We start from the raw sequence: 24,334 nt of genomic DNA on the forward strand, positions 1-24,334 counted from the left end.
CAGGCCAAGCCGTACAAGAGGGGTTCCTGTTGCAGAACATCCACTTGGTGGCCCGGTGGCTGGGCACGCTGGAGAAGATGGTGGAGCAGTACAGCCTGGGCAGCCATGCTGACTACCGGGTGTTCATGAGCGCCGAGCCAGCCCCCAGCTCCGAGGCACACATCATCCCACAGGGACTGCTGGAAAACGCCATCAAAATGACCAACGAGCCACCGACGGGCATGTATGCCAACCTGCACAAAGCTCTCGACCTCTTCACCCAGGTATCCTCGCCCCTCCGCGCTGCTCTCCCCCACCGCGGTCGCGCTTTGCACAGCCGGTTCCTTTCAACCGCTTTGGGTCAGCCTGCCCGGCTCTCCCCATCCCTGGGGTTTCACGGGCTGAGCATCTTTGGGGGCGTCACTGCAGACATGGACGCTGCGCCAGGAGCCAGCCTACCCCCAGGCACGTCCTCCCTGGGGTGCCCAGAGCCCCCATTTGTCAGGACGCGATTTAGGGGTAACCAGAGCTGCCCAAGGGTTCCCGAACCAGGGTGGGTGCTGAATTACTGGTGCCTTTCCCAAGGCTGAATGTCAAGCTGCTGCAGCTTGGTGCCACAAACAAGCTGCCTCAACTGTCAGGGAGGGGGGGTGGGGGGTGTTCCTAATTTTTTTATAAACAAATGAGTGCAAAAATTAACCAACTAGCAAATCTTTAAAAGATAATTTTATGCCTTTTTTTAATAAACAACCTTCAGTTCTCCTTTGCCATCATCTGTTAATCTTCTTCAATAGAGGGATGGCTGATAGCGATACTCACTCACTTGCAAACCCACTCTCATTTTTATTCCACTGCAGGACACGTTAGAGATGTGCAGCAAAGAAATCGAGTTCAAATGCATCTTGTTTGCACTCTGTTACTTCCACGCGGTGGTGGCCGAGCGGCGCAAGTTTGGTGCTCAGGGCTGGAACAGATCTTACCCCTTTAACAATGGTGACCTGACCATATCGATTAACGTCCTGTACAACTACTTGGAGGCTAACCCCAAGGTAAGGGACTTATGAAGTGACTGCACCTCAGCACAATGCACACTATGACAATCAACCTTTTTTAAAAAATTCATCAGTTTGCTGCACAAATGCCTTCTCTTGAGGAAACGCGGCGTTGCCAGTAGTTCTCCCCCTCCTCCCCAGGGAGCTGCCTGCATGCTCTGGCTGGGTGGAAAGCAGGCATTTAGCACCAGGCTGGGACAAGCGCCTGCTCTGGCTCATGCCTCGGTGCTTTTTTTAAATTACTTTCCACCTAAAAGGCAAAGCCTGCCCCGAGAATGAAGGTGCAATGAGTAGGATTGAAGTCACCCTTAGGAGAGTCCTGCTTTCCCCTGGCCTTACAGACATGACTCAGTTGATCTGAATAAACACAGGATGACGGGGGTTCAAAGTATGGATGGCTGTGTGCATACCGGGACAAGGTGAAATCTGTGGGCGAACACAAAAGACACCTAAGACAAGGTCCCCTGTCTTGCTCCCCTTCACTCTGTCACCGAGCCTCTGTGGGTCCAGGGTCTGTCACTTCCCTGGACACTGGACAGGTCAACCCAGGAGCCATTTGCTCCGTGGCCCCGCAGCTCTACAGTCATGTACAGGTTCCCTGGGCTGCAGGGGACTTCTGCAGCCTCACAGGCTACAGGAACCTCACGGTAAGCCTCTCCTTGTAGGTACCATGGGATGATCTCCGGTACCTCTTTGGTGAAATCATGTACGGGGGGCATATCACAGACGACTGGGACCGCCGGCTGTGTCGGACTTACCTGAGCGAATACATCCGTGCGGAGATGCTGGAAAGGGAAGTGTACTTAGCTCCAGGGTTTTTGATCCCTCCCAGCTTGGATTACAAGGTAAGAAAGATTAACATTGCAATTTGCTGTGGAAAACCACCACTCCGGATAAATGCGCACTAGTCAGAGTTCCCTCATGCTAACCAAGGGGGAACGCAGGGCGAAAAAAGTTTCAATCCTGTGAAAACATGCAGAATCGCTGCCAAAATAATTCCTGTGGCTGGGGTGGTAAGGGAAAAACTTAGGTAAGACGTGAGTAAAAATCCATCTTGAATAAGCAGCGCCAGCTAGCTGTGAAGCACCACCACCACCAAAAAGCGATGACGTATTTTCAAGGCTGAAGCAAAACTCGCACTCCTTTGTACATATCTGCTAAACTAACGTCAGCGCCTACTCTGCACTTAGGGTTACCACGAGTACATCGATGACAACCTGCCACCGGAGAGCCCCTATTTGTACGGCCTTCACCCCAATGCAGAAATTGGCTTCCTGACTGTCACTTCAGACAGGCTTTTTCGGACAGTTTTGGAAATGCAGCCCAAAGAATCAGACACTGGAGGAGGCTCAGGTGTCTCCCGAGAGGAAAAGGCAAGTGAAGTTTCTGCCTCTTTACAATGACAATTCAGAGGCCAGATGGGGAGGGCAGATAAGGGCCCACACACAATGGACAGGAGAATATAACCTGTAGTAATAACTGATTTCTTACCAGTGCAAGATAGTAAAGAGATGTGATTCTAGCCCAGTACTTAATGCTACAAGCTGTCAGCCTGGAGAAGGGGGAGCTGCTAGCACAGAGCTCATGAGAAATGCTGCAGTCTCTGCTCAGCTGGACACTCCTGTCAAGTTGTTATTTAAGTATATTTGCACTTGGTTTCCCTATGACCATGCTCTCCTTTCCATTTCAGTAACTTCGCCAGTCTTTGGCATTGGTAATGCAATTGAACACGAGCAAAGGCTTCACTGCTCTACAGCTGCTGAGAAGGCAGCACTAATACCACAGCCCAGGGCAAGACAAAGCACTGGCCGCGGCTGCCTACTTGTCCCTGCCCCATCTGCAGCTCTCTCCCCCCTTCCCTGCTCTTGCATCAGTCTAGATCCCAGGCAGGCAGGCAGCTAGTCACACAGATCATAAGACTGTTAGCTGCTCTCCTCCAGCATCTCGGAGAAACCCAAAGGGTAAAGAGAAGGGGCTGAAATGCTGCCCCAGCAGTTTCTTTGTGTTCACTCCATCTGAACACGTGGTGCAGTTACAAAAGTCAGCAGTGTTCAGAAAGGTTACTCATTGATGGGGTCGAGATGCGCCAGTGGCAAAATGTGGCTCACGTGCTGCATCCTCAGCAGATGGCGCAGGCTTAGTAATTTCCATTCATGATGGCAACTACTAAAAATACAGATTTTTTTATTTTTTTTTTTTTAAAAAGTCTTCCTCCTGACTGCCTGGATTTTACACTTGAATTTAAGTGGCTTCAGTTCTTACCTTCTTGGCTATCGAAAAAGAGCTGCAGCTTTTTAAGATCCAGGAACAGTTAGTAAAAGAATAGAGTATTAGTAATAGAGGAGGAAGCACAAGAAAACATGAAGGCAGAAAAAGAAAAATCTTACTAAGTTAATTAACTGTTAATCCACAGCATTTTTCCTTAGATAAGCGCAGTTCTATGGTATATTCTTTCCAGGTGAAGTCAGTCCTAGATGAGATTATTGAGAAGCTGCCGGAGCCATTCAATATGGTGGAGATCACGGCGAAAGCGGTGGACAGGACCCCGTATGTTGTAGTTGCCTTCCAGGAATGTGAAAGAATGAACATCTTGACCCATGAAATCAGGCGCTCTTTGAAAGAGTTAGACTTGGGACTAAAGGTATGCATGAGGTAGCTGCCAGAAAGCGCCTCTCCCTACCAAATAACTTCCCATGATTTGCAAATGGCTGTCGCTCGTTTCGAACCTTGTCTTGTACCAAGTACCAAGCGTTTGGCTACCCTTGCTCGCGCTCTTACACATCCCACTGTGCTGGGTACAGCCAGACAGTACCAGCCTCCTGCTTCATGATGAGTTTGAGACCAAATACTTCCATCAGTCTTGCTTTCCTCAGATAAAACTGCCCAGACTTTTCTCTTTTTTAAAGGGAGAGCTAACGATTACATCAGATATGGAAGAGCTGGCAAACGCTCTCTTCTACGACAACGTTCCTGAATCCTGGACACGTTATGCCTATCCCTCTCTTCTTAGCCTAGGAGCCTGGTATGCAGACCTGCTCCTTCGGATTAGGGTGAGCAGATTTCTTGTGAAAGTTAAAGCTTAGGGAGCAAGCGGATACCACAGAAGACCAGAAATCACCTCCACCAGTGTACAGTGGTTAACTGGTTTATTTTTCAATATTAATTTAAGCAGTTTGAAATGGCCTGTTACCCCAAGAATGAGAGCAGAAATTTGAAAAGGGTCCACCATTGGAGTATATCACTGTTGCAAAAGAACATTAGCTAACCCCATCATAACTTTATATGCCTCAGAAGAAAAAAATATTTAATAAAACCATTCATTTAAAGTGTGGCTTTGTTAAAAAAATAATAGCAGTATTTACTGCAATCCAAATTAATGGTTTAAGTTTCATTGCTGCAGTGAAATCCGCTATTTATTCATCACAGACCACCTCCATCCAAGTCTCCCCATCTGGACGATTACCTGAAGCTCGTGTTAGGCACAGTGAAGCATCAGCTCTTTGTCACATCGTATCTCAAAGCAGTACTCTGCTGCTCAAAGGCCACGCTTCACTCTGAAGTACTTTGCTGTTTTCGTTTTCCAGGAACTGGAAGTCTGGACAACGGACTTTGTGCTGCCTGCAACAGTGTGGCTGGCAGGATTCTTCAATCCCCAGTCCTTCCTCACTGCTATCATGCAATCCATGGCCAGAAAAAATGAATGGCCACTGGACAAGATGTGTCTTTCAGTGGAAGTGACCAAGAAAAACCGTGAGGATATAACAGCTCCACCCAGAGAAGGCTCCTATGTGCATGGATTATTCATGGAAGGTAAAAGACTGCATCTTTTATGAGATGTTTCAGACACAGAGAAAGCCCACTTCAGCCTTAAAAAATTCTTGCAAACAGAGCAGGTGTTAGTACTCACTGGCTTATTTGAATTTGTACAGCTTTTGCAAAAGCTCCAAGTAGTGCAGCCTTTATTCCATGCTAATGTCAGAGACGTGCCAGCTGAGGGCAGCACCCATCCAGTTTACAAGCAGAGTTTCACAAACCAGAAACTATTTTTTTGGAAATTCAGACTGCATATCATGAATCTGAGGACTGGGTTGTCTGAAGCTACATGTTTTAGTGAATAAATATATTACGCTCTTATTTGATGTGAGAGTAAGACAAATCAGGAAACTCAGAACCTAAACTAATTACTGCTAAAAAATGAGGGGGAATGAGATGGCAGTATCAGCAGAGCACCAAAGGGGTCCACTTAAACAAGAGCACAGACCACACAGGACAGCTATCGTAGTTCCCACCACGGCCAAGTTCTACCTTCAGCTATGCAACTTTCATGCAAACCCGTGCTGAAGGGATGAGTGGGGACAGAATTTATTTAGACATCCCACACACAGTAAGGCAAAATGCATTCATGAGTCACAGTGAGATGATAACATGTTAGCCCTAAGGACTACTAAGCCATGGCTACTCAACCTTCACACGCCATCCTCAACTGTGCTGCTAGAGCAACTCCTTCCCACCCATTAATAGTTATGAAAACAGCTCCCTCTAAGTGAAAAAGCCACTGGGTAGCTGGTACCCCGACAATTTCATAATATTGCAGGCGCTCGATGGGACATCCCTTCTGGTGTGATCGCAGATGCTCGACTGAAGGAGTTGACGCCCATGATGCCAGTCATCTTCATCAGAGCCATCCCTGTGGACCGCATGGACACCAAGAACGTCTATGAATGTCCTGTCTATAAGACACGGATGCGAGGTCCCACCTATGTCTGGACCTTTAACCTAAAGACAAAAGAAAAAGCCGCTAAGTGGATCCTTGCCGCTGTTGCTCTGCTCTTACAGAGCTAAACTTTGATGACTATGGAAAACAGCAAATGCTTTTACTTGCAAAAAAACTCAAAGTTGTGTAACTTAGACTAAGTTTGATTGTACCAGAACTACTTTAGCAAAGTATCAATAAAAACAGTGCTGGAATTGCTGTCTTGTGGTGACTGCTCTTACAATACATGGAGCTTCTCATGACGGATACTGGTTTTCAATTGGTGGTTTCTGATAAAGTGCTGGTTGAGAGCCAGACCACCAAAGGAAGCCAAACAGAACAACTGCATGCAACTATCCAGATTCCTTTCCTTCTCATAGCTGTCTGTCTTTCCACAGCTATTTGTTTGATCACTCAGTGCTAACTGTGAGCAGAAATTCATCAAGCCGTGTGCATGACACATTCCTGCATGGAAGCATGTATCTGTTTAGACCAGATAGAAGAAGAAAGGCACAGATTTGGCCCAGTTCACAAACATGTCAACCTGTACAACCCAAAGAAAGTCCAGCTGCAACTATCTGAAATATGTTTCTTTCTGTTTCTAGGCTATAGAATCTACTCTACCCTTTCCTTCACAACAAAAAATTTATATCAGCAGTAACACGTATTAAGGTGATTAGATCTGCTCTGGCCGCCATATGGAAGCCAATGCCTGTCCCTTTAGCATAAAATAATTCACCAAAATCCCACCCCGTGTAATATCTGAACAATTAGTTCTAAAATACAGTTGCATAAAATTTCCCTCACAGCCAGTGGTAAGAAAAGCCACAAGGGGAGGCAAGTAGGGCTGCTTGTTTCTTTATAAAGCAGTACAATTTAGAATAAATTACAATTAAGCTTTACACTTACCTTCAGCCTTTTCAGGTGCCAGAAATCCCTTTTATTGGCAATACAAGATCAGAACACACTGCACGTACTCTACCAGCGAAACTCACGGGGCAGCCCAAGCCTGTGCTCTAACACGTTTTTATCTGGTTTCTCAACCAACTTCTTTGCAGGACATGCGTTACAGTTTGAGCCTCCCACTTTCAGCAAGTAACATCCAAAAATCACACTAGCAACAAAAGTCCTCTCATGCCCTCTCCACAATTCATGAAAGACACTCTTAACACATCTTAACATGGAGCCAGATACACAACCCCAGAGGCGGCCGTATTTATGTAAACAAAATGGACATGTGAACACTCAGCATCAAGAGCACACACTTAGGTGCCAACTGCATGGACTATGTGCACAGCACAGAAAAATATCTAAAAGCTGTTCCATGAAGCTCAGCCAGGCAAATCCAGGACACTGTACGAAGCAGAAAAGCAAAAACAACTGGCCCTGTTAATCAACATCTACAAGGTTAAAGCAAAGCACTGATCAGATAAAAAGAAGACAAAACATTTTAAATATTCCAACAATGTTTTCTGGTAGCTGGTCAAGATAAAATAAACAGAGTCCCTCTCACAAAACTCTGAAAGGGACATTTCAGAAATGGAAGTTTTATTTCTATGCATGGGAAATACCCTTGTATGGGTTCTCTTTCTTTGACCCTTCCAGAAATTCTAGTAGCTGAAACCCAATATAGACCTTGAGCAATGATTCCAATCAGTGGGAAGTACCCCAGAAGAAGAGATATGCCTGTTTTCTCCCCACATCATCTATGTTTCCATCATCTATTTCTTCCACATGAGAGTGCTGCACTTATTAATTGCAGTCAGTGCAATACACATTCCCCACAAGAATGGCAGAAAACTCACCCAAAGCAGCAACTTTTCTTCTTTCAAAAGAAATTCTTGATCAGAGGTGTTACCAGCTTCACCCACAGTTTCACATAACGATTTGGCTGCTCAAATGTTGATGATGAGACTACACCTGAGCAGAGGTAAAGCTGCTCCTGTTCCTATACAGGGAAAGAAACATCATCCCAGTAAATCCTAAGTGTTAAATTATATAATGGCCTTTAAGAAAAGAGAATTCTCAGATAAAACTGGCCATGGATCCTGCCAAAAGGATGCATCATTTCTGCCACAAGCCTGGACATAAGAGTCTCATTCCATGTAGCACAACTCACAGAGCACCTGAACCACCAAGGAGCTAGCACAGCATCTGTCCTTCACACCCGCCTGCCACAGCACTCCACCTTTTGATGACTATCAGTGAGCTCAGTAACCGAACCTCAAGAATTAGCAATTTAAACTCTACAAAGAGCAAAGGTAGAAGGTTTTGCCAATTTGTGCCTCACAGTTGCAAGAGAGCTAAGCTTCAGTTTCAGAAAAATCCTAAATCCCTCGCTGTAATTGCGAAGAAAAGGAAACCTGACCATAATCTCAAGAGACTGGCTTACGCAGCTCCTTCTAGACACAGCTCAAGTGCTGTGTTTTCAAATGAATACGCAGTCATGATTTCAACTAAATTACCAGAAACACTTAGGCTTCTCCAGTGTGTATACAATACTGCTGAAGGAGGAAATGAACCATCATGATGATAATACATGCTCACATTGCACGTGAAAGCAGCTGTTTGATCAAAGGTAGAAGCAGCTTTCTTATCAAAGCCAGTCAGGTTTCTAGATTTGCAGGCAAACAACAAGCAGATCGTCTACTGTAAGTCTTTTTTTCATTAGCTAAGCTGTCACAAACAACAGAAAATACTCTGCACTGTTTAAATTCAGGGTGGAACAGGGATGCAGGAACCAAGTACTGGAAAGTAACTCCAAAAAGATGAACCAACAGTAGAAGGAAGACATTTGTGTGCCGACTCAGTCTAATTGTAGAAACCCAAAGTGCTCTAAGAGCTACAGTCAGCCCTGCTATGAATATTCTGCACCGTGATCATCTGATACAGTGAGGTCATCCGATCACTGGAAGTGAGACCAGTTATCTGAACTGAAGTTCAGTTCATTCAGTGGAGCATCCAAAGATGCCCAGACCACTCAAATTTCTTCCCAAATCTCATCACACATTTTTTAAATGGAACTGAATGTTACATAGGCAAAGTGATTTCATGGCAGCGTACCAGTAATGTATTAAGTCTTCTAAACAAAGATCACAGAACAGTAAACAAACAGCCAATCTCAAAATCAGCTTCCAGCAAATGGGAATGGTTTAAAGCCTTTTAAATTAGATCACTGCAGCACTGTTTGAGAAAATTCCTTTGTCATATTTTTCATTGATTCTCTCCTTCCATTAGAAACAAGTAGAGGCAAGATATGAATTGAAATATTCAAGCAACTCTTCCAGTAATAGAATTGTTTTGATTAGATATACTTTGACTCATCCTGTGGAAGAGCCCTGATGCAACAGGGCAATTCCCATTGATCTTGAAGACAACTGTGCCTTCTTAGGCCAGGATTTGGCTTAATAGAATACATTTTTGAGATCCCTAAGTCACACACAGAGGCACCAAACCAATTTGCTTTGTATCAGAGCATTACATGAGAAATTACTTGGGACACTGTCAGTTCCAGCAGAAGATTCAGAGTCAAGACAGCTGGAGAACCAGACAGGATTTAGAGAAGCAGCAAAAGTGCTGAGCAGTCCAAGCTGCCTAATTAAAAAAAAAACTGGGACACTGAACATTAAACCACTGAAAAATGTTTGTGTCAAGATTACATAATGTCATATTATTATTCAAGATTATATTATGTCATACAACTTCATGGGCAATCCAACCAGCCCAGAAATCCTCTTCTCGTAGAAACTACACTAAGATCCCCTGCCTTTGTTCACCTCCACAGCCTGTGGGCAGCCACCCAAAAGCTAACCGATTGGCATTTATATTCCTACAAAGGATTTCCCAAATGCCTGAGAAGCAAAATCCTCCAGAAGCCCAAGATCAGCAATTCAAAGGGTCTGACCTCATTGCCCTAGAGCATGGTCAGACCTTAGCAATGCCCAAATATTGGAGATAAGGCCCAAAAAGGTGCAGTGCGACCAGCGAGCAGAGGAGAGCCAGCAGATCCTCTCTGAATGCTGTGCGCCTCAGCATCCAGTGTCTGAGCACTCCCGATACTCAAGTTCACTGGGGACACATGTTCTTTCCCGTTATGGCCTCCATTTCCCAGAAACAGGCACTTGCAGCAGGCATCTCATCAATAGTCACTTAACTGACAGCTCCTTGAGACTTCCTATGCTCAAGAAGGTTTTGAATTATTGTAGCTGTAGGTTTTTATTGCAACTGCGTCATCAGCATTCCCTATGTGACCAAGAAGCACAACATCCATGTTATCTCCCCATAATCAGCCACTTACCTGATGGAGTTGCTGCTGCAAAGCTTTATTTTCTGTCACTATCGCAACCTGAGCTTCCAAGTCACGATGAACTGATCGATATCCAAAATTAGGAGACCCAATCAGAGTTAGGCAGGGAAGATCGCTTCCTGCCAGGTACAGCCAGAGGCCTGCAGGAAAAACAGGAGAAGAAAGGAAGTGTGGCAGACAAAGGAAATGACCGGGGTAGCCTCAAACAATCGCTTCACTTAGAAGAAATGAATTACACGTTAGATTACAGTAACTATAAAAGAGCACAACACAAAGCAAGTTTCCTTGCAGATGGTCTAGCATGTCTTGCAAAGCTTCGTATGAATCTTGGGGTACCCTTGCACAGCTTGCATTGTCCAAACTTGTGTGCTCTTAACAGGGGGGCTGCAGCACGCCCAGTGCCACTCCAAGGACACGTTCTTAAGAATGTAAATACACTGCATAGAGAGCCCCCAAAATAATCCAGAATGAGTCACTATCATTAAGTTAGAGGTCATTTTGCACCACGGCATCTCAGAAACACTGAAATAAGACAAACAGTTTTTCAGTAAAGGAAAACCTACACCAAGCAACAGAGCGCCAGGCAGACAAGCCAGGCCTGGACCAGTCAGTTCCAGAACTGGAAGCAGCGCAGTTGCGCAGTGACTAACCCCTTTCCCGAGACTACGCAAGACAGTGACTCGAAGAGGCATCTCCCTGCTCTGACAGGTGAATTCACATGAAATAAAGACTTGTAAGAGAAGTGCAAATTATTACACCCACTCGCTTCCTGAGGAGCCACCCGAAGATGAAATCAAACTCTTGCCAGGATGCAAGACTCCCAAGTCCACTCACCACTGCAGTTCACACACAACTTTGCCAGTGCAACAACAAGAGCAAGCGTGATACAACCCAGGACTGTTTTTTCAAGCACAAGATGGAAACACCATACTATTCTCAAGCACACCACTGTAGCATGGCAGGAAAGAACAGCTAGGGATGGCACAGGAGAGCCAAGACTATTGCCACGGAGAGTCTATACAGCCGTTTTCTGTGTATAAACAGACCCAAGAAGTGTTTGCTATCCTCTTAGGAAGGCACAAGCACTTAGAACAGCCCTGAGCAGGTCCCTGATAGATGTCTTATCCCTACTGCAAGTCACACAAAGACTACAACAAAGAAACTGTAGCATAAAAACCACCTAGCCCTTAAAATAGAAGCAGGTTTCCTAACTCAACCCCAGAGCAGTTCCAAGAATGCCTTGAGTAAGAAGCTGCCGATTCACCACTGGTTCCTGTAACCTCCTCCCCGCCCCCACATTGCACACACTCAGCAGCTTCGCTGCCACTTTCAGTTACACCTCCCGGCTCAGAACTGGCACTGCCCATAACTCAGCGCCACGACCGACTCCTCCACAGGCTCACCCCCACCCGCAGAAGGGCAGGAGTGCCGACGCAGGGGGTTCTGGGAGCCACAAAAAGCACCCAAGTGGCGCAGAGATTCGGCAAGTTCTGCCACCAAACAGGACGGTTGCCAGGGGCTGCGTGGTGCCCCGGCCCAGCTGCAGCACAAGGCTCCCAACAGTGGGCCAGAGCTCTGCCCGGGCAGCAGCTACGAGGAACACGCTTCCTCGCTCTAAGCAGTCATGCAGCAGCCCTAAAGCCTTTATGGTGTCTCTGGCTTCAGGGCCACCTGGCAGGATCTGCTCAAACAGTGACTCACCTTTCCAGAAAGGGGAAGCGCAGTTTCCCAGCCGCCATTCCATAGCAGTAGTGCAGGTTTATCTCAGAGCAAACAGCCACCAGCCCAGCACTGTGTCACCCGACACTTGCATGGAAGGGACCCTAATCCTAAAGGATGTACCTGTGTCACCCACATCACCACACCCAGAAAAGCAGCAGAAGATGGGTAGATGTGCACTGCTGCCAGTAGGCCTCATGATGTTACACCCAGGAGAGCCTCTCTCATTGCAAAGGTTTGCATTTCCTACTCACACGTGCATGACGGCTGTGCAGCGCTCTGAACTGGGCTGCTACAACTGCACTTGCACCAAACGAACCTAAGGACAGTCATAACCCTGGTGGGAATACACACTGTGGGAAGTTGTGCACGAGGATACAAAATGTTTTAAGAGGAGCTGGAAGGGTTTACAAAACAGCAGCCACAGCGTTTGGTGTAAATCAGCTAGATCCTGTAGGAGACTAAAGGGTGTCTTTTGTCTTAGCCCAAAAAGGAAGCATTAACGGGCACTATTTGCTGCTAGGGATCTCACGCCCTCTTCCAGGGCCAGACTCTATGTGCAGCTGCCCTTCATCTGTCTCCAGGGTTTCCTCCTTTTCCCTCTTCTGCCCTGTCCTCTCTTTCACACACACAGGGTGACTCCTGCAGAAGGAAACCGGGTGAATCAAACATGTGCCAAAGGGCAGAGCATGCCAAAGAAGGGAGCTACAAGCTGATCCTTCCAGCACTCCAAAGAGGAAACGGAAAGAAGGCAAACATCTCCGACTGTCCCTCCTGCCAAGCACAGGAGCTGCTGAACTCCGAGTCTTGTATCGCTCTCTGAAATAGAATGCCATACAGCAGATAGAGCCCAAAGCACTTCCACGAGAAGGCACAGCTGGCCTGGAAAAGGGATTGACTGCCATGTGCACTTGGCACCTTGGAAAAGCAGCCCATGCCTTCTGAGCTCAATCCATGCCAAACCACAAAATCCCACTCGGAGTCAGCAGTGCCCAGCAAGAGGAACCTGTGAACCACTTGAGCACGTGCTTCCTGGAAGACAGACCACACAGGACTTCCCAGCCAGGCAGGCACCTCCTTCAGGCTGCCCTGGATTGAGATGAGGGTTTTACTGCACTAGAGTTACTGATCTCACTGCAGGAGGGGCACAACACTCGTTAGAAAGGTTTGTAGTTTCGACAGAGGCAGCCTAGTAACACTCGTGTATTTTCTTTAGTCAAGAAAAGGCCTACTCAGCAGCTTTCTCTCTCTACCACCTCTGAACCTTCTTCTGAACAGCCCTGCAGGAAGCAGGGCAGATAGAGGCATTCCCACAATCATTAACAGCTAGTCTCCTTAAACAAACAACGGGAGAAGAACTCCTTGGAACAGGAACAGGCCGGAGCCCCGGGGGCTGCATCCTTCCAGCGTTCAAATCAGACACGTGCTGCAAACAATGGAAATGCCCCTCAGCACACTGCAAAGCGGCTGGGGAAACTTGCATGTTAATTAGTGCCAGATTGGGTACTGCTTACAGTAATAGAGTTGTCCTAGGGGACCAGTGAGCCATCACAGGAAGTGACACAGTGAGACGGTGCAGAGCTCTGCTTGCAGAAGATAGTAACAGAAGATGCTGTGGAACACAACAAAGATGTCTCAGCTCGGCCGAGGGCCATGCCTGACCAGGAGACCAAGTAATTTTCTGAGGTGTTCCCCTAGTGCACCTCCACATGGGAAGACCGTAAGACTCCTGGTATTTATAAAATGTCACATGCATCAGACTTCTCAAAAAAAAAAAAAAAAATCCTCAATTAAGTAGACTTCCTAAGCTATTTGCATTATTAAAATCTACTACTGAGCAATCAAATACTTACTACCGTGTGTAAGAGTCAAGGACTGCACTTTCTGGAAGGAAAATTTAGAGAGACAACCAGCAACCACCAGTCAGGGGAAAATATTCATGCTTTGGTCAACGTGGCATTGGGCTTGTGAAAGTTGTACACAATCTATCAAGCAAGAAAGGATCTGGGGTCTTCTACACTAGACCATGATAGCAGTACTAATTATTTTTGTTTATTAACTACATTTGTTAAGCAATATTCATTTCTCAGCAACTTCCCCTCCAGCTGCCTCCAGCTCCCAGAAGGTACATGGGTGCATTTATTCACTACGCTGCACTTTCCTGTATGCCGTAAACAGAAGCTGGTACAAATTCCTCAACACCTGGATCATCCCCACAAAGACCGACTGCCAAGAGAACACAGCGTCCAGGACCGCTGGGGAGTCGCCACTAGCGAGCTCCCTTCCTGCTTCTGCCACAGATCCCGCCCTGGGGTCCCTGAGAGAGTCATCGCTTCTTGTTGCTGAAACTGGCAAGAGGGATACAAGAAACTGAATCACAACTCTAACTGCGATCATAAATACATCCAGATGCTTTGTTTCACATCAAGTTTCACATCAAGACCCTGTCACCACAGGGACAATTCTTGTGTAATCTCTGGGACTACATTTGAATCAGGCAAGACATGACTTTGCATGGTTGTCCCCCAAGTGATCCAAACCTTCCAGGTTTATGCAAGCAAGATGTTTGAACCTTGGATGGGTACTTTGGAGGTTAAGTCTAGACTTGGCACCCAGCCATCCCCTCCCTAGTTGCACAATTCAAATATGCACAAGTCTCAAACACCTTCTGAACAAGTCCTCTGGGGAAACGGACATCTTACCTTTGGCATGGAAAGTCCACCCAGCCCTAGAGTACTCCTGCAGCTGGACCCTCTCCTGTTGGTGAAGGCAGCAGACCTCACTGTAAAATTGGTGTTCAATGTAAACATAGGCAGCAGGGATGGCACCTGCCACCCCTTTGGCACCAAAAAAACCATTCACCTCCGGTGAGGCCAGAAGAATCCGATACTCAGCCCTAGTGCCCAGAATGAGGTCCATGTAAGCTTGTGTCAGGTTGAAGTAGCCAGTGGTAAGGTATATCCTGGCATCCCGTTCAGCCTCTGTCAGCAGCGTCTCTGTGACCATCTCATCTATTTGAATCCCAAAAGGTTTCATTTGGATTAAGGGATAGATCCAGGTGTCGGGTTCTGGTTTCAGACCCCCAGATGCTTGAGAGCCTTGCTGGGATAACAAGGAGCTGCCTTGCTGGCTGCTGTGGAAAGTCTTTGCGTGAAGGAGTTCTTGTCGTGTCCTGGCAGAGTTGATAACCTCCATGACTCTTCGATTTGCTATCTCACAGTAAGCCATCTTGTCTCCTGCAGGAAAACCACAAGAGACAGTGTTTGAGACCTAAAGGTACAGAGCTACGCATCACCTATTATGTAGTGGGAAAAACTACTGACAGGACACCAATATGAGAACAAAAAGGAGCTAACACAAAGAGCCCATAACTTTCTTCCCCAAGTTTCAAAAACAGATGTTTTAAGGTTAGCAAAGCTACATTACAGAAGAAAAATATTCAGCTTTAAGAGGGCTAAGAAACTTGACTAGTAGCAGCTTGAAAAATCCACAGAGAAATGAAAAGACCAGGGCAAAGCTAAAATGGTAACCAAGAATGAACTGGAACATACAAAACAAATTACTGCCCACAGTCTAAGCTTACATCACACAGCAGTGCACAAGGCCAGGACAAAAACTTATGATGCAATCAGCCTGACAGATAGATGCCCTTCTCTGCCCACTTCAACTCTTGTTCTCAGTCTTCCTAATCCAATATTCATTTGATTCCCAGAATAGACTTGACTACAAAATATTAATTACCAAAAATAGCACTACATTCATGAAACTTTCAGAATACGTACACACAGAACATCTAGAATTATAGACATTAATATCAAAAATAGAAAGAACCTCTCAAGGAATTTAAGTTCTTGTTTAAGGTCATAAGCAGCAGAATTATGAAGCAGCAATGACACAGTTACGGAGGAACTTTTAGCATTTGCACACTCTGCCAGATTAGTTGGTGATAGCCACTGTGCTAGGAACACTCCGATGGATCCAGTCTCAAAACTCTAGCAATCTTGATTTTAATAATGGATGGCACGAAATGGGACACCCTGCAGTCTGTAAAAAATGGTCAGACACTCAGCAATTCACAAACGGATGGAGTTCAAGTCAGCCTTAAACCCTGGCTGTCACTCCCCTCCTCTGGAATGTATCATCCAACCAGGTAAGACAACTCCCTCCTACCTTGGTACGGGTGTACCATCCCCTCCATCATCTGGACTGTATCATCTCGCTGTAATTGCAGAGACACATCTCCAATCGCATCCACTAGCTCTGTGAAGAAGTCTGCAATCTCAGGAGAGTCCTGCAGGAGAACATAGCGGTCCTGACGATTGGTGAAGTACAAATCACTCAGGTTTGCGCTAGGAGAGAAAAAGAAGAGTTGAGTTCCAGAAAAGAGCATAGGCATATGATCCTGAACCCCAGCCTAGGTTACAGATCTCACTCGGCATATAACTGAACTAAAATACAAATTGGCCATTTCCTTTTGAATCATGAGAAATCCTTCTTTTTTCCTTTTGAGAAAGACTCTCTCTTTCATATGACAATCTCATGTGGAAGAGCAGTGGTTGCTCTTCCACCTCAGAAGAGCATTGATATGATCACTACAGAAAGACCAGATGCAAATAATGAAGTTCAGACAACACTGGTAGCATGCATACCTTGCCTCAAAACCTCAGCTAAATGAACCTCGTAAGGGCCTGAAGAGGCAGGACTCACCCGCTCAGGATCACATTATCATCAAAGAGATAGACCTTGATGTGCTGCAGTCCAATGGTCTCATTAAAACGCTCTGGAATCAGGAGCCTGAGAAGTCCACGCAGGTTTGGGGTATGGAAGAGGGACACACGGACTTGCTCGGGAAATCGCTGCAGCAATGGAATTAGCATTGTTCGAGAATTCTTCCTACCTGGGAGACAAGAGGAGTTTCACACACAGGATCACACCAGACGGGGGATACATCACGGCATGGCACCACAGCTCCTCAGCTAGAAGCTGGTTACAGAATGAGCATCCGTCTCATCTGCTGGCACTTAACATGTTTTCCTTTCTTCTTTGTTTTTTTTTAAATCACTTTCATTTGCACTATGTCAGTATTGAAATCGACATCCAGAACTGTAAGTTCATCGATGTTGGAAACAGTCACTGAGCAGGTCTGACACCTTTCCAGCTTCCTAATCAAGCCACACCTAGCATTAGTTAATACATGCTACAAAAAGTCACCACAAAGGTTTCTGATTAAGTATACTACTACTTCCAACAATTCCCACTTTCCTTTAAAAATGAAAATAGAACAAAGCATGATGTATAAGGGTAAATGCACTGACAAGTGAACTAAGCAAGAAAACACAAGTTGCATAGAGCAGAGTTTGGCCCTTCTTGCTCCTACCACCTATTTTCAGAAGAAAAGCTGCTCAGCTTGAAGATTTTTTGGGAATAAGTAGTTACTGGTAAACAAAAGGCCAGTTTTGAAAGGTATATGATTTAAGCAAGAAGGTCCAATTGGTCAAGACAGCCTCTCTCTGAGAAAACGGTTTATCCAGCCTAACTGTAAAATAAGCCTTTGAAGAAAGCAAAGCATCGTAATATCTACCCCGAGATCCCCTGGTGTAGTCAAGAAGAATGGAAACTCTGAGGTTAGACGACCCTTTTGCTTGCAGGGATTTCTCCAGTGTTTCTTCCAAGCAATCCACCTGCAGAGAGAGATTTCTCTACTCATTACAGAAAGCAAATAAAGCTTTATAAGGAAAGTGTTCAGCAATCAGGAGGCCAGTGGCCATGAAAGCTTCCACACCCTAGTATAAGTCTTTCCTACCCATGCAAAACGGTGCTAGTTTAGACTTTGCATCTGTCCAACTGGCATCCTACTCTATCAGCCTAAAGCAACACATGAAAGGGCAACGATTTTACATGCGCACATTCTTCAAGCCTCTGAAGAGCAATTAATACTAGCAGAAAAAGTCCCAACATCATTCCCAAATCACAGATTTGCATTACCAAAGAGAAACCTTGGTAAGAGTTCACAAATGATACAGAGGTAGTTTTATTCCTTAACTACAAGGCTATTTGTCACATGCAAATTCAAATCTTGTGTACAAGCCCAGACAAAGCCAGGCACAAAACCCAGTGCAGGACTCTGCCCACCTTTACCCTGCTGTGGAATTTGCATTCTCACATACGAAACTCGCCAAGGTCAGGCTTCTCCCTAAAAGTCTTAGGTAATGCTTTTGTTTCTAGAGGGAAGGACAGGAAACAGAAAAAGTAACTGACCTCTGTCTTAAATGCAGAGAGCTAATACTGTATCTGCATACTGTACTTGGAGGACAAAACATAGCACTACACACATACAACTTTAACCATGTTCAAGAAAAATGCCAGAAAAAAGATTATCCATGATCCCGCAGTTCTGCAAAAACCCTTTGAACACTATGCCAGTAACCTCTAACAGTCTGAAAGATCCAGGCTCATTATCCCCTGAAAAAGTTCAGTAGTTCCATGGCTCTGTACTGGGCCTAAAACAGAAACTCCATACACCTCCCTTCCAAATTCCTCCCTCCCCAACCCCACATACAAGTACACAAATGCAACCAGGAACCCTGAGAAAACTCTCAAAGAGAGGAGAACACACATGCAAAGTGAATCCCTATATGAAAGTTTTAAGGACATTACAAGCTCACAAACTGCACCTCACATATAGTGCTTGCACCTGCAGGAACAGGATGCTTTTTGCAAAGGCAGGCATTTTCTTTCTGCATTCACTTTATCCCCTTCCCAAACCCTTTCCACACTCACCAGCTCCTGTTCCAGGAGCCCCGTTCCCAGGTATAGTGAAGCCATCACCACTCGCTGCTTGGCTGTTTTTATCTGCACCTGGGAGTAGCAGAAAATAAGTTCAGTTTCATCCTCGGTCTCTGTGATCACAAGGAGCTAATGATCCAGACCACAGAAGAGCTGTGGTTCCCCCGAGGAGAATCACTTTAGCCAAATCATAGCATTGTCTCCCTTGCCTTGTAGAAGAAAAGGCACAAGAATAACACACTGATAGCAAAGGTGTAAAACACACAGGTCTTTACAGAGCAACATCAGTACCATTGCTGCTCCAAAAATCAAGGAAGAAGTCAATGCTTTCTGGAAAACTTGAGGAACACACTCCCTGCAGCTAAAACTATTACACACAAGAGCAGTTACCACGCAATAGCTGCAACATTGGGATTATATCACTACTGGCAATCCCAGCTTTCATTCTGCAACTGCTTTGATCCTTTGTATCCCAACTTGTGAACTAGCTAGAACCTAGAGACCTTTGTTTACAGAGCTCTCCTCCTTTCCCCTGTCCCCACCACTGATGCCGCAGGGGGTGGTAGCTGCTGCCTTCATGGCCCACCCAAGCCTTGTTCTCCAACAGCTTACCGCGGTGATCTAAGATCATGCTTCAGAAATACTGGAACTTGTTTTAAATACGCATTGTGAAAAGACTCAAGCAACTCAGCTAAACAAAGAAATTCTCACCTCAGCCCTACTACTTACCTAAGAGACACAGTATTACAGGATTCACCTAAGAGACCTTCGGGAGCGATTGAGGGAGCTCTGCTTGTTTCACATTGCAAAGAGGAGGCTGGGGGGTGATCTAACAGCAGCCTGTAACTACTTTTAGAGTAGCTACAAAGATGAGGGAGCCAAACTCTTCTTGGCAGTTACAGCTGAATAGCAGCCACAAACACCTTTGGAACTGCTTACCCAGAGGCAGAACATCCATCCTCAGCTGTTTTCAAGACTCAGCTAGACAAAGCCTGCCTGACTTGATCTAGCATTGACAACAATCCTGTTTCAAGTAGAAGGCTGGACTAGTAACCTGCAGGTGCTCCTTCCTAACAACTTCTCTATGATTCTCCATAACCACTGCAGCTCCCACAACTTGGAACCCGCAACTCACCTTCAAGAGTTCATAGAATTCAGCTGGGGATGAAAGCACCTTGACATGTGAGCTGGAGATCCCAAATTCTGGAACCAGATTCCTGATCCACTGGAACCTGTGTGCTCCTTCTGGACAAAGAGAACAAGGCGGGGCTGTGATCACAGGAACAGGAGGGGTGAGCAATGGGGCTAGAAGAAGCCATGATGATCTGTGAAAAGAAAGATGGAGAAATTCTGTATGATGGAGCCTTTGCTTCCCACAAACAACCTCCAAGTAGGTAAAGAGCGAGCTGCAACCAGGGCCAATACATTCTAAGGATCCACAATGGCAAGAATGCCTTTCCCTGGATTATCCCAGCTGAATCACCAAAGCCAAATCTAGAAATAGAAAAACACAAGAAAAAGGTGGGAGAACAGTTCTTAACATCATCAGCTCCTTCCCCTAACTGGCAGGGGAGATGAGGGGAAACCGCCCTTTCATCAGAACAGGAACACAGGAGAGGAAACAGGCTGGAAGCTGAAGAAACTGAGGGTGTGAACTGTCCCAAACACCCACAAATCAGACATCTGGCGGTGCCGCTGTGGTACCAGCTACCCCTGTAATCAGTCACTTCTGAATTGTCTTTATCACACACGCGTCAGCTTTGCCATGGCCAATAGTCACCTTCATGTCTAGTTTAGTTCTCAGCTGGGCTTAAGATTAGTTGTTTTTATTTCAGGTAAAGACGTTTTAAAAATCACGCTACTCTAAAAGTTCCTTAATAAAACAGAAAAATGCCTCAACCCTCAAACTTACCCAAAAAAAGATTTACAACAGGCAAAGTGCCTGAGTGCAAGTCCTAGCAAAAGCAACGAAGTCATAGCACCAGAACGACGTACCAAGGATCGAGTGTGTTTCAACAGGTACGAGCCAAGAATCACAACTGCAAAACATTAGGTAGCCCTCTACAACAATGCCAGTTGCTTTCTGCACAAGTACTAAAAGAAGGTCAAGACTTCTCTTACAAACTTCAAAGTAACTGTAAGGGAAACAGCAGGAAGCTCATTCTTTAAAAAGAAATTTCAGAACAAATTTAATTCCTTTGAAGTTGCTTAGGGAAGAAACCAACTTACTGCTAACAGTCATGCTTCGGGGGGGTGACAAGAAGCAAAAGGCATCTTTTCTTCTCTGGAGACTTAGCATGCAAATTCATCAAGTCATACAATAACCCCTGGTAGGAGTTTGTCCACATGACAAAACCACATTTCAGCACAATTAGCAGCAGCAACTCCCATGAGATCCAGGAATCAACAAGCAAGGGACTGAACTACATCCCCAAACCTGACAGAAAACATTCTGGTCTGCAAATCCTACTCGTAGGAGTCAGACTTGCTGTCAGGACAGAACCAAGGCGGCTGGTTTCATCCCGGAGGAACACCAGGTCCCTCAGGCCAACAAGCAGCCACCATCTTGTGACCCATCCTGCTGCATTCTGCCACCACCACATACCAAGAAGAAACTTGATTATGACCTTTACCAGAATTTGTTACGAGGAACTTTTAGGTTTTACCACAATCCAAAGCCCAAATGACCACAGATTCCAGGAAGATGATTTCACTCATTTGCTTCATGATAAAACACTGGATCTTCACAAGGTTTCTGAATACCCTTACGCAGAAGCCAGACAGTTTGCAGTTGCGTTTCCTGGAAAATCCACTAGTTTGTCACTGACTATTCATCACAACAGAAGTCTGAGTCAATTTGTGCAAGAATTCCTATGATGGCATTTTTCAACAGATCATATGGACCAGGCTCAGACTTGACACCCAGAAGTTCTATAGATTACCAACACAGGTTGTTAAAAACAATGGAAATATTCCACAGAAGATGTTTTAAAAAAAAAAAAAAATCAAAGCAGAAAAGAAATACTGTTTTTCCAAGCACATTCTAGTCAATCTTTACAGAACCTGAGCCGGACCTTTGAGCATCTTTGCTCAACTCACGTCTCAAGGCCCAGGCCACATACTGGGAGCGGAAACCCACTGCTACATTACCGCCAAGTGAGCACGGCAAACAGAGCAAGGAAGACCGAGCTACATGAATTCAGACTAGCATCCAAAAATACTTTTTTTTAAAAACAACAAAATGCATGGCTTGCAGAGCAATAACAAAATCAGGGCTATAACCCAGCCCCACAGGTTACAAATTACATTCTCTGGAATTATTCCCACTGAGGTAACACCGGCAAATTTTATGCATTTTATGATAACAATTAATCAGCAAGAGGAGATAAATATTTTCCTTATTATTCCATTGGTCAATCCTGACCAATTATACTTCCAAAAGCCAGTAGAGTGGCTGAGAAGCCACTTTCCAGAAACATGATTCCGAGAAGCCACTTTCCAGAAACATGATTCCAAGAAGCCATTTTCTGGCAAAGAGTATGAAAACTGCAAGTTAAACTGCATCCTCACTCTAGGTGGCCAAACGTTAGGTTCATGGATTGACAAGGCACTCTTCAGGCAGTCCTTTCCCGGTGCTGCTGACGGAGTAAAATCAATTTGCGTCACCAGCACTATTTGGTTTGAGCCTTCAGATTAATTCTATGCATGTATTGATATCCACTAATTCTATACTCTGGATTTTTTACTGCCTACGCAATTTAGAGTATACCTACACTGTTTGATCTTTTAATCCAATACTGAAATTGTAGAACTTATTTAGTGTTGAGAGCCTAGGACTTCTATAATTATTAAATAAATCAGTACTTTGCTCCAGCTGACAGTAACAACGGCACAGCAACCATCTACCAAAGCAGCAGCTTCTACCCACCAGTGATTGAAAATAGCTCAAGTGACTCCAAGTATAACACAATCCTTTCAACTGTATGCACACAACAGTGAGAAACTATGTAACATTATGAAGAAATCATGAAAATTCCATACTTCAACAAACCAGCTTTCAGAGAAACAGAAAATAGGGCAGGGGGGGAGCCCTTCCCATGTAGCCCACATCATCACGTTAACCGGAAAGAGAAAACAGAACTAAAAGGAATCACCTCAAATCTTTTCTGCGTAAAAAGTTGACCCTAAATATAAATGAGGGATTTTTTTTGTGTGTTCTATTTTTAAAAATTGTGGTTTTGGTACACAAACTCATGATGGAGCTGAAACACTTTTATTCACCGTAAAACCTCATCTGCAGAATCAGAGGTGAAGTGAAACTGCAGGATACGGCGCCGTCCTTTCACCCACACATACGTCACCACACAGGGGGATCTACAAATTGCTTGTCTTTGAATTCAGTTGTCTCTTTCCAGGGCTCAGTCTAGTAATTTATCTATGCTAAAAAATACTGACGAAACCAGAAGAGAAGTTTGAAAAGAATTTCCTTGGCTTAACCAGGAACATACAGCAGAACATGGGCTAACACAGGGCCCTGAGACAACAGCGAGGATGACTGCAGCACATCTGCTGTCCAAGGGGAAAAGGAGAGTGAAGATATGCCGTGATACGAGAGATGCCACCCTTACAAAAATAAGTTTAACTCGTCCAGAAGATTGTATCAGGCACCGTACTAACTAAAACAAAACACAGAATCCCTCCAGCACTCTCTTACCAAGTACAGTGCAAAGTGATGCCTAAAGACTGGGGGAAAAGACCTTTTTTTAAAGACTCCTTTGAAGCATTTTGTTTGATCTCTTTTGAACCCAGAACGTGATTCTACAGAAAGATAATCACCTCTGGTTTTTTAATGTTTTGTTTTTAGCATGAATTGTACTCCTGATCGCACAGCCCCACAAAAGCAGTAGCAGCAGCAAAACTAAGACAGCGGTGCAGTGGCAAAAATAAGGAGAGAAGAAGCTGTTCAGGGGAGCGTGGTTGCAGAAAGACTGACTAGAGGAACCACAGGCTGAGGCTGCGGCTGTGCACTCCCTTTAGCACAGCACAGAGCCGGTCTGGCACCAAGAAGGGCCGATCTACCTCCCTGCAGCTGCGCCTTCCCCGTCCCTTTCGCTCCCTGGGGAAGGAGAGAGAGGAAAGGGAAAGTTTGGGTAATTTTCAGAGGCAGCTCCTGGATCCCGCTCACTGCACAGCTGCCCAAGGGAGATGTCAGGAACGAGCTGTGGGAAGAGGAATGAAGGCCCACTTCCTCCCACAGCAGCCCACTCAGATCTATTTAAAATGACGGTGAAAACACCCTCTGCACGCGGTTTGATAATTCACCTGCTCCGGCATCACGGTGACTGCCACTGGAAGGAGCAGCCCTCCTCCCTGCTCACCTCTCTCATGCCAGATGCAGCCCCAGCACAGACAGGACTAAGACCTGTTCTCATCTCTTTTCTGGCGGGGAGCAGGGGCATCTCACCTTCCACGGACAACCCCAGCCCAGGCGGGGTGTGCCTCACACCTAAACCCTGGCCAGTGCCGCTCCGGAGGCTGACCAGCACTTGCGATAGCTCAGGTGGAAAGCTATCCCTAGCAAACAAGTAGTATCATTTAACACCTGAAAAACAACAGGAGTAAAGTAAATAAAAAAGAAGGAAATAAAGTACACCTCTTGTCCTAAGGACAAACAGACAGCTAGCGCAGACTGATGGCCTAAAGCAAGCTTAAGAAGCAGAACCAGCCCTAAGCCTAACC

At 45.5% G+C, this 24,334-nt stretch overlaps 2 protein-coding genes across 2 annotated transcripts in view; one reads left to right on the forward strand and one right to left on the reverse strand.

The window, feature by feature from the left end:
• LOC104084232 (dynein heavy chain 17, axonemal-like) overlaps nt 1-5,917 on the forward strand; it is a gene marked incomplete at its 5' end in the record, with an annotated part of 11,182 nt that extends 5,265 nt beyond the window's left edge. The window contains 8 exons of the mRNA XM_009587982.1: nt 36-263; nt 837-1,028; nt 1,697-1,876; nt 2,222-2,404; nt 3,490-3,672; nt 3,938-4,081; nt 4,616-4,841; nt 5,626-5,917. Of these exons, the coding sequence (XP_009586277.1) occupies nt 36-263; nt 837-1,028; nt 1,697-1,876; nt 2,222-2,404; nt 3,490-3,672; nt 3,938-4,081; nt 4,616-4,841; nt 5,626-5,873 (1,584 nt within the window). The remainder of the gene's footprint in view (nt 1-35; nt 264-836; nt 1,029-1,696; nt 1,877-2,221; nt 2,405-3,489; nt 3,673-3,937; nt 4,082-4,615; nt 4,842-5,625) is intronic.
• Nucleotides 5,369-19,920, reverse strand: PGS1 (phosphatidylglycerophosphate synthase 1; the record flags this gene model as incomplete). Its single annotated transcript, XM_009587983.1, has 9 exons — nt 5,369-5,807; nt 7,590-7,732; nt 10,082-10,230; nt 14,512-15,045; nt 15,980-16,158; nt 16,517-16,706; nt 17,391-17,490; nt 18,590-18,667; nt 19,731-19,920. Coding segments are annotated over 8 exons (1,540 nt in total), but the record flags the coding sequence as incomplete, so codon positions are not given.
• Between the last annotated feature and the right edge of the window lie 4,414 nt (nt 19,921-24,334).

This window comes from Fulmarus glacialis, unplaced genomic scaffold (assembly GCF_000690835.1).
Source record: "Fulmarus glacialis isolate BGI_N327 unplaced genomic scaffold, ASM69083v1 scaffold25441, whole genome shotgun sequence".
Lineage (NCBI taxonomy): Eukaryota > Metazoa > Chordata > Aves > Procellariiformes > Procellariidae > Fulmarus > Fulmarus glacialis.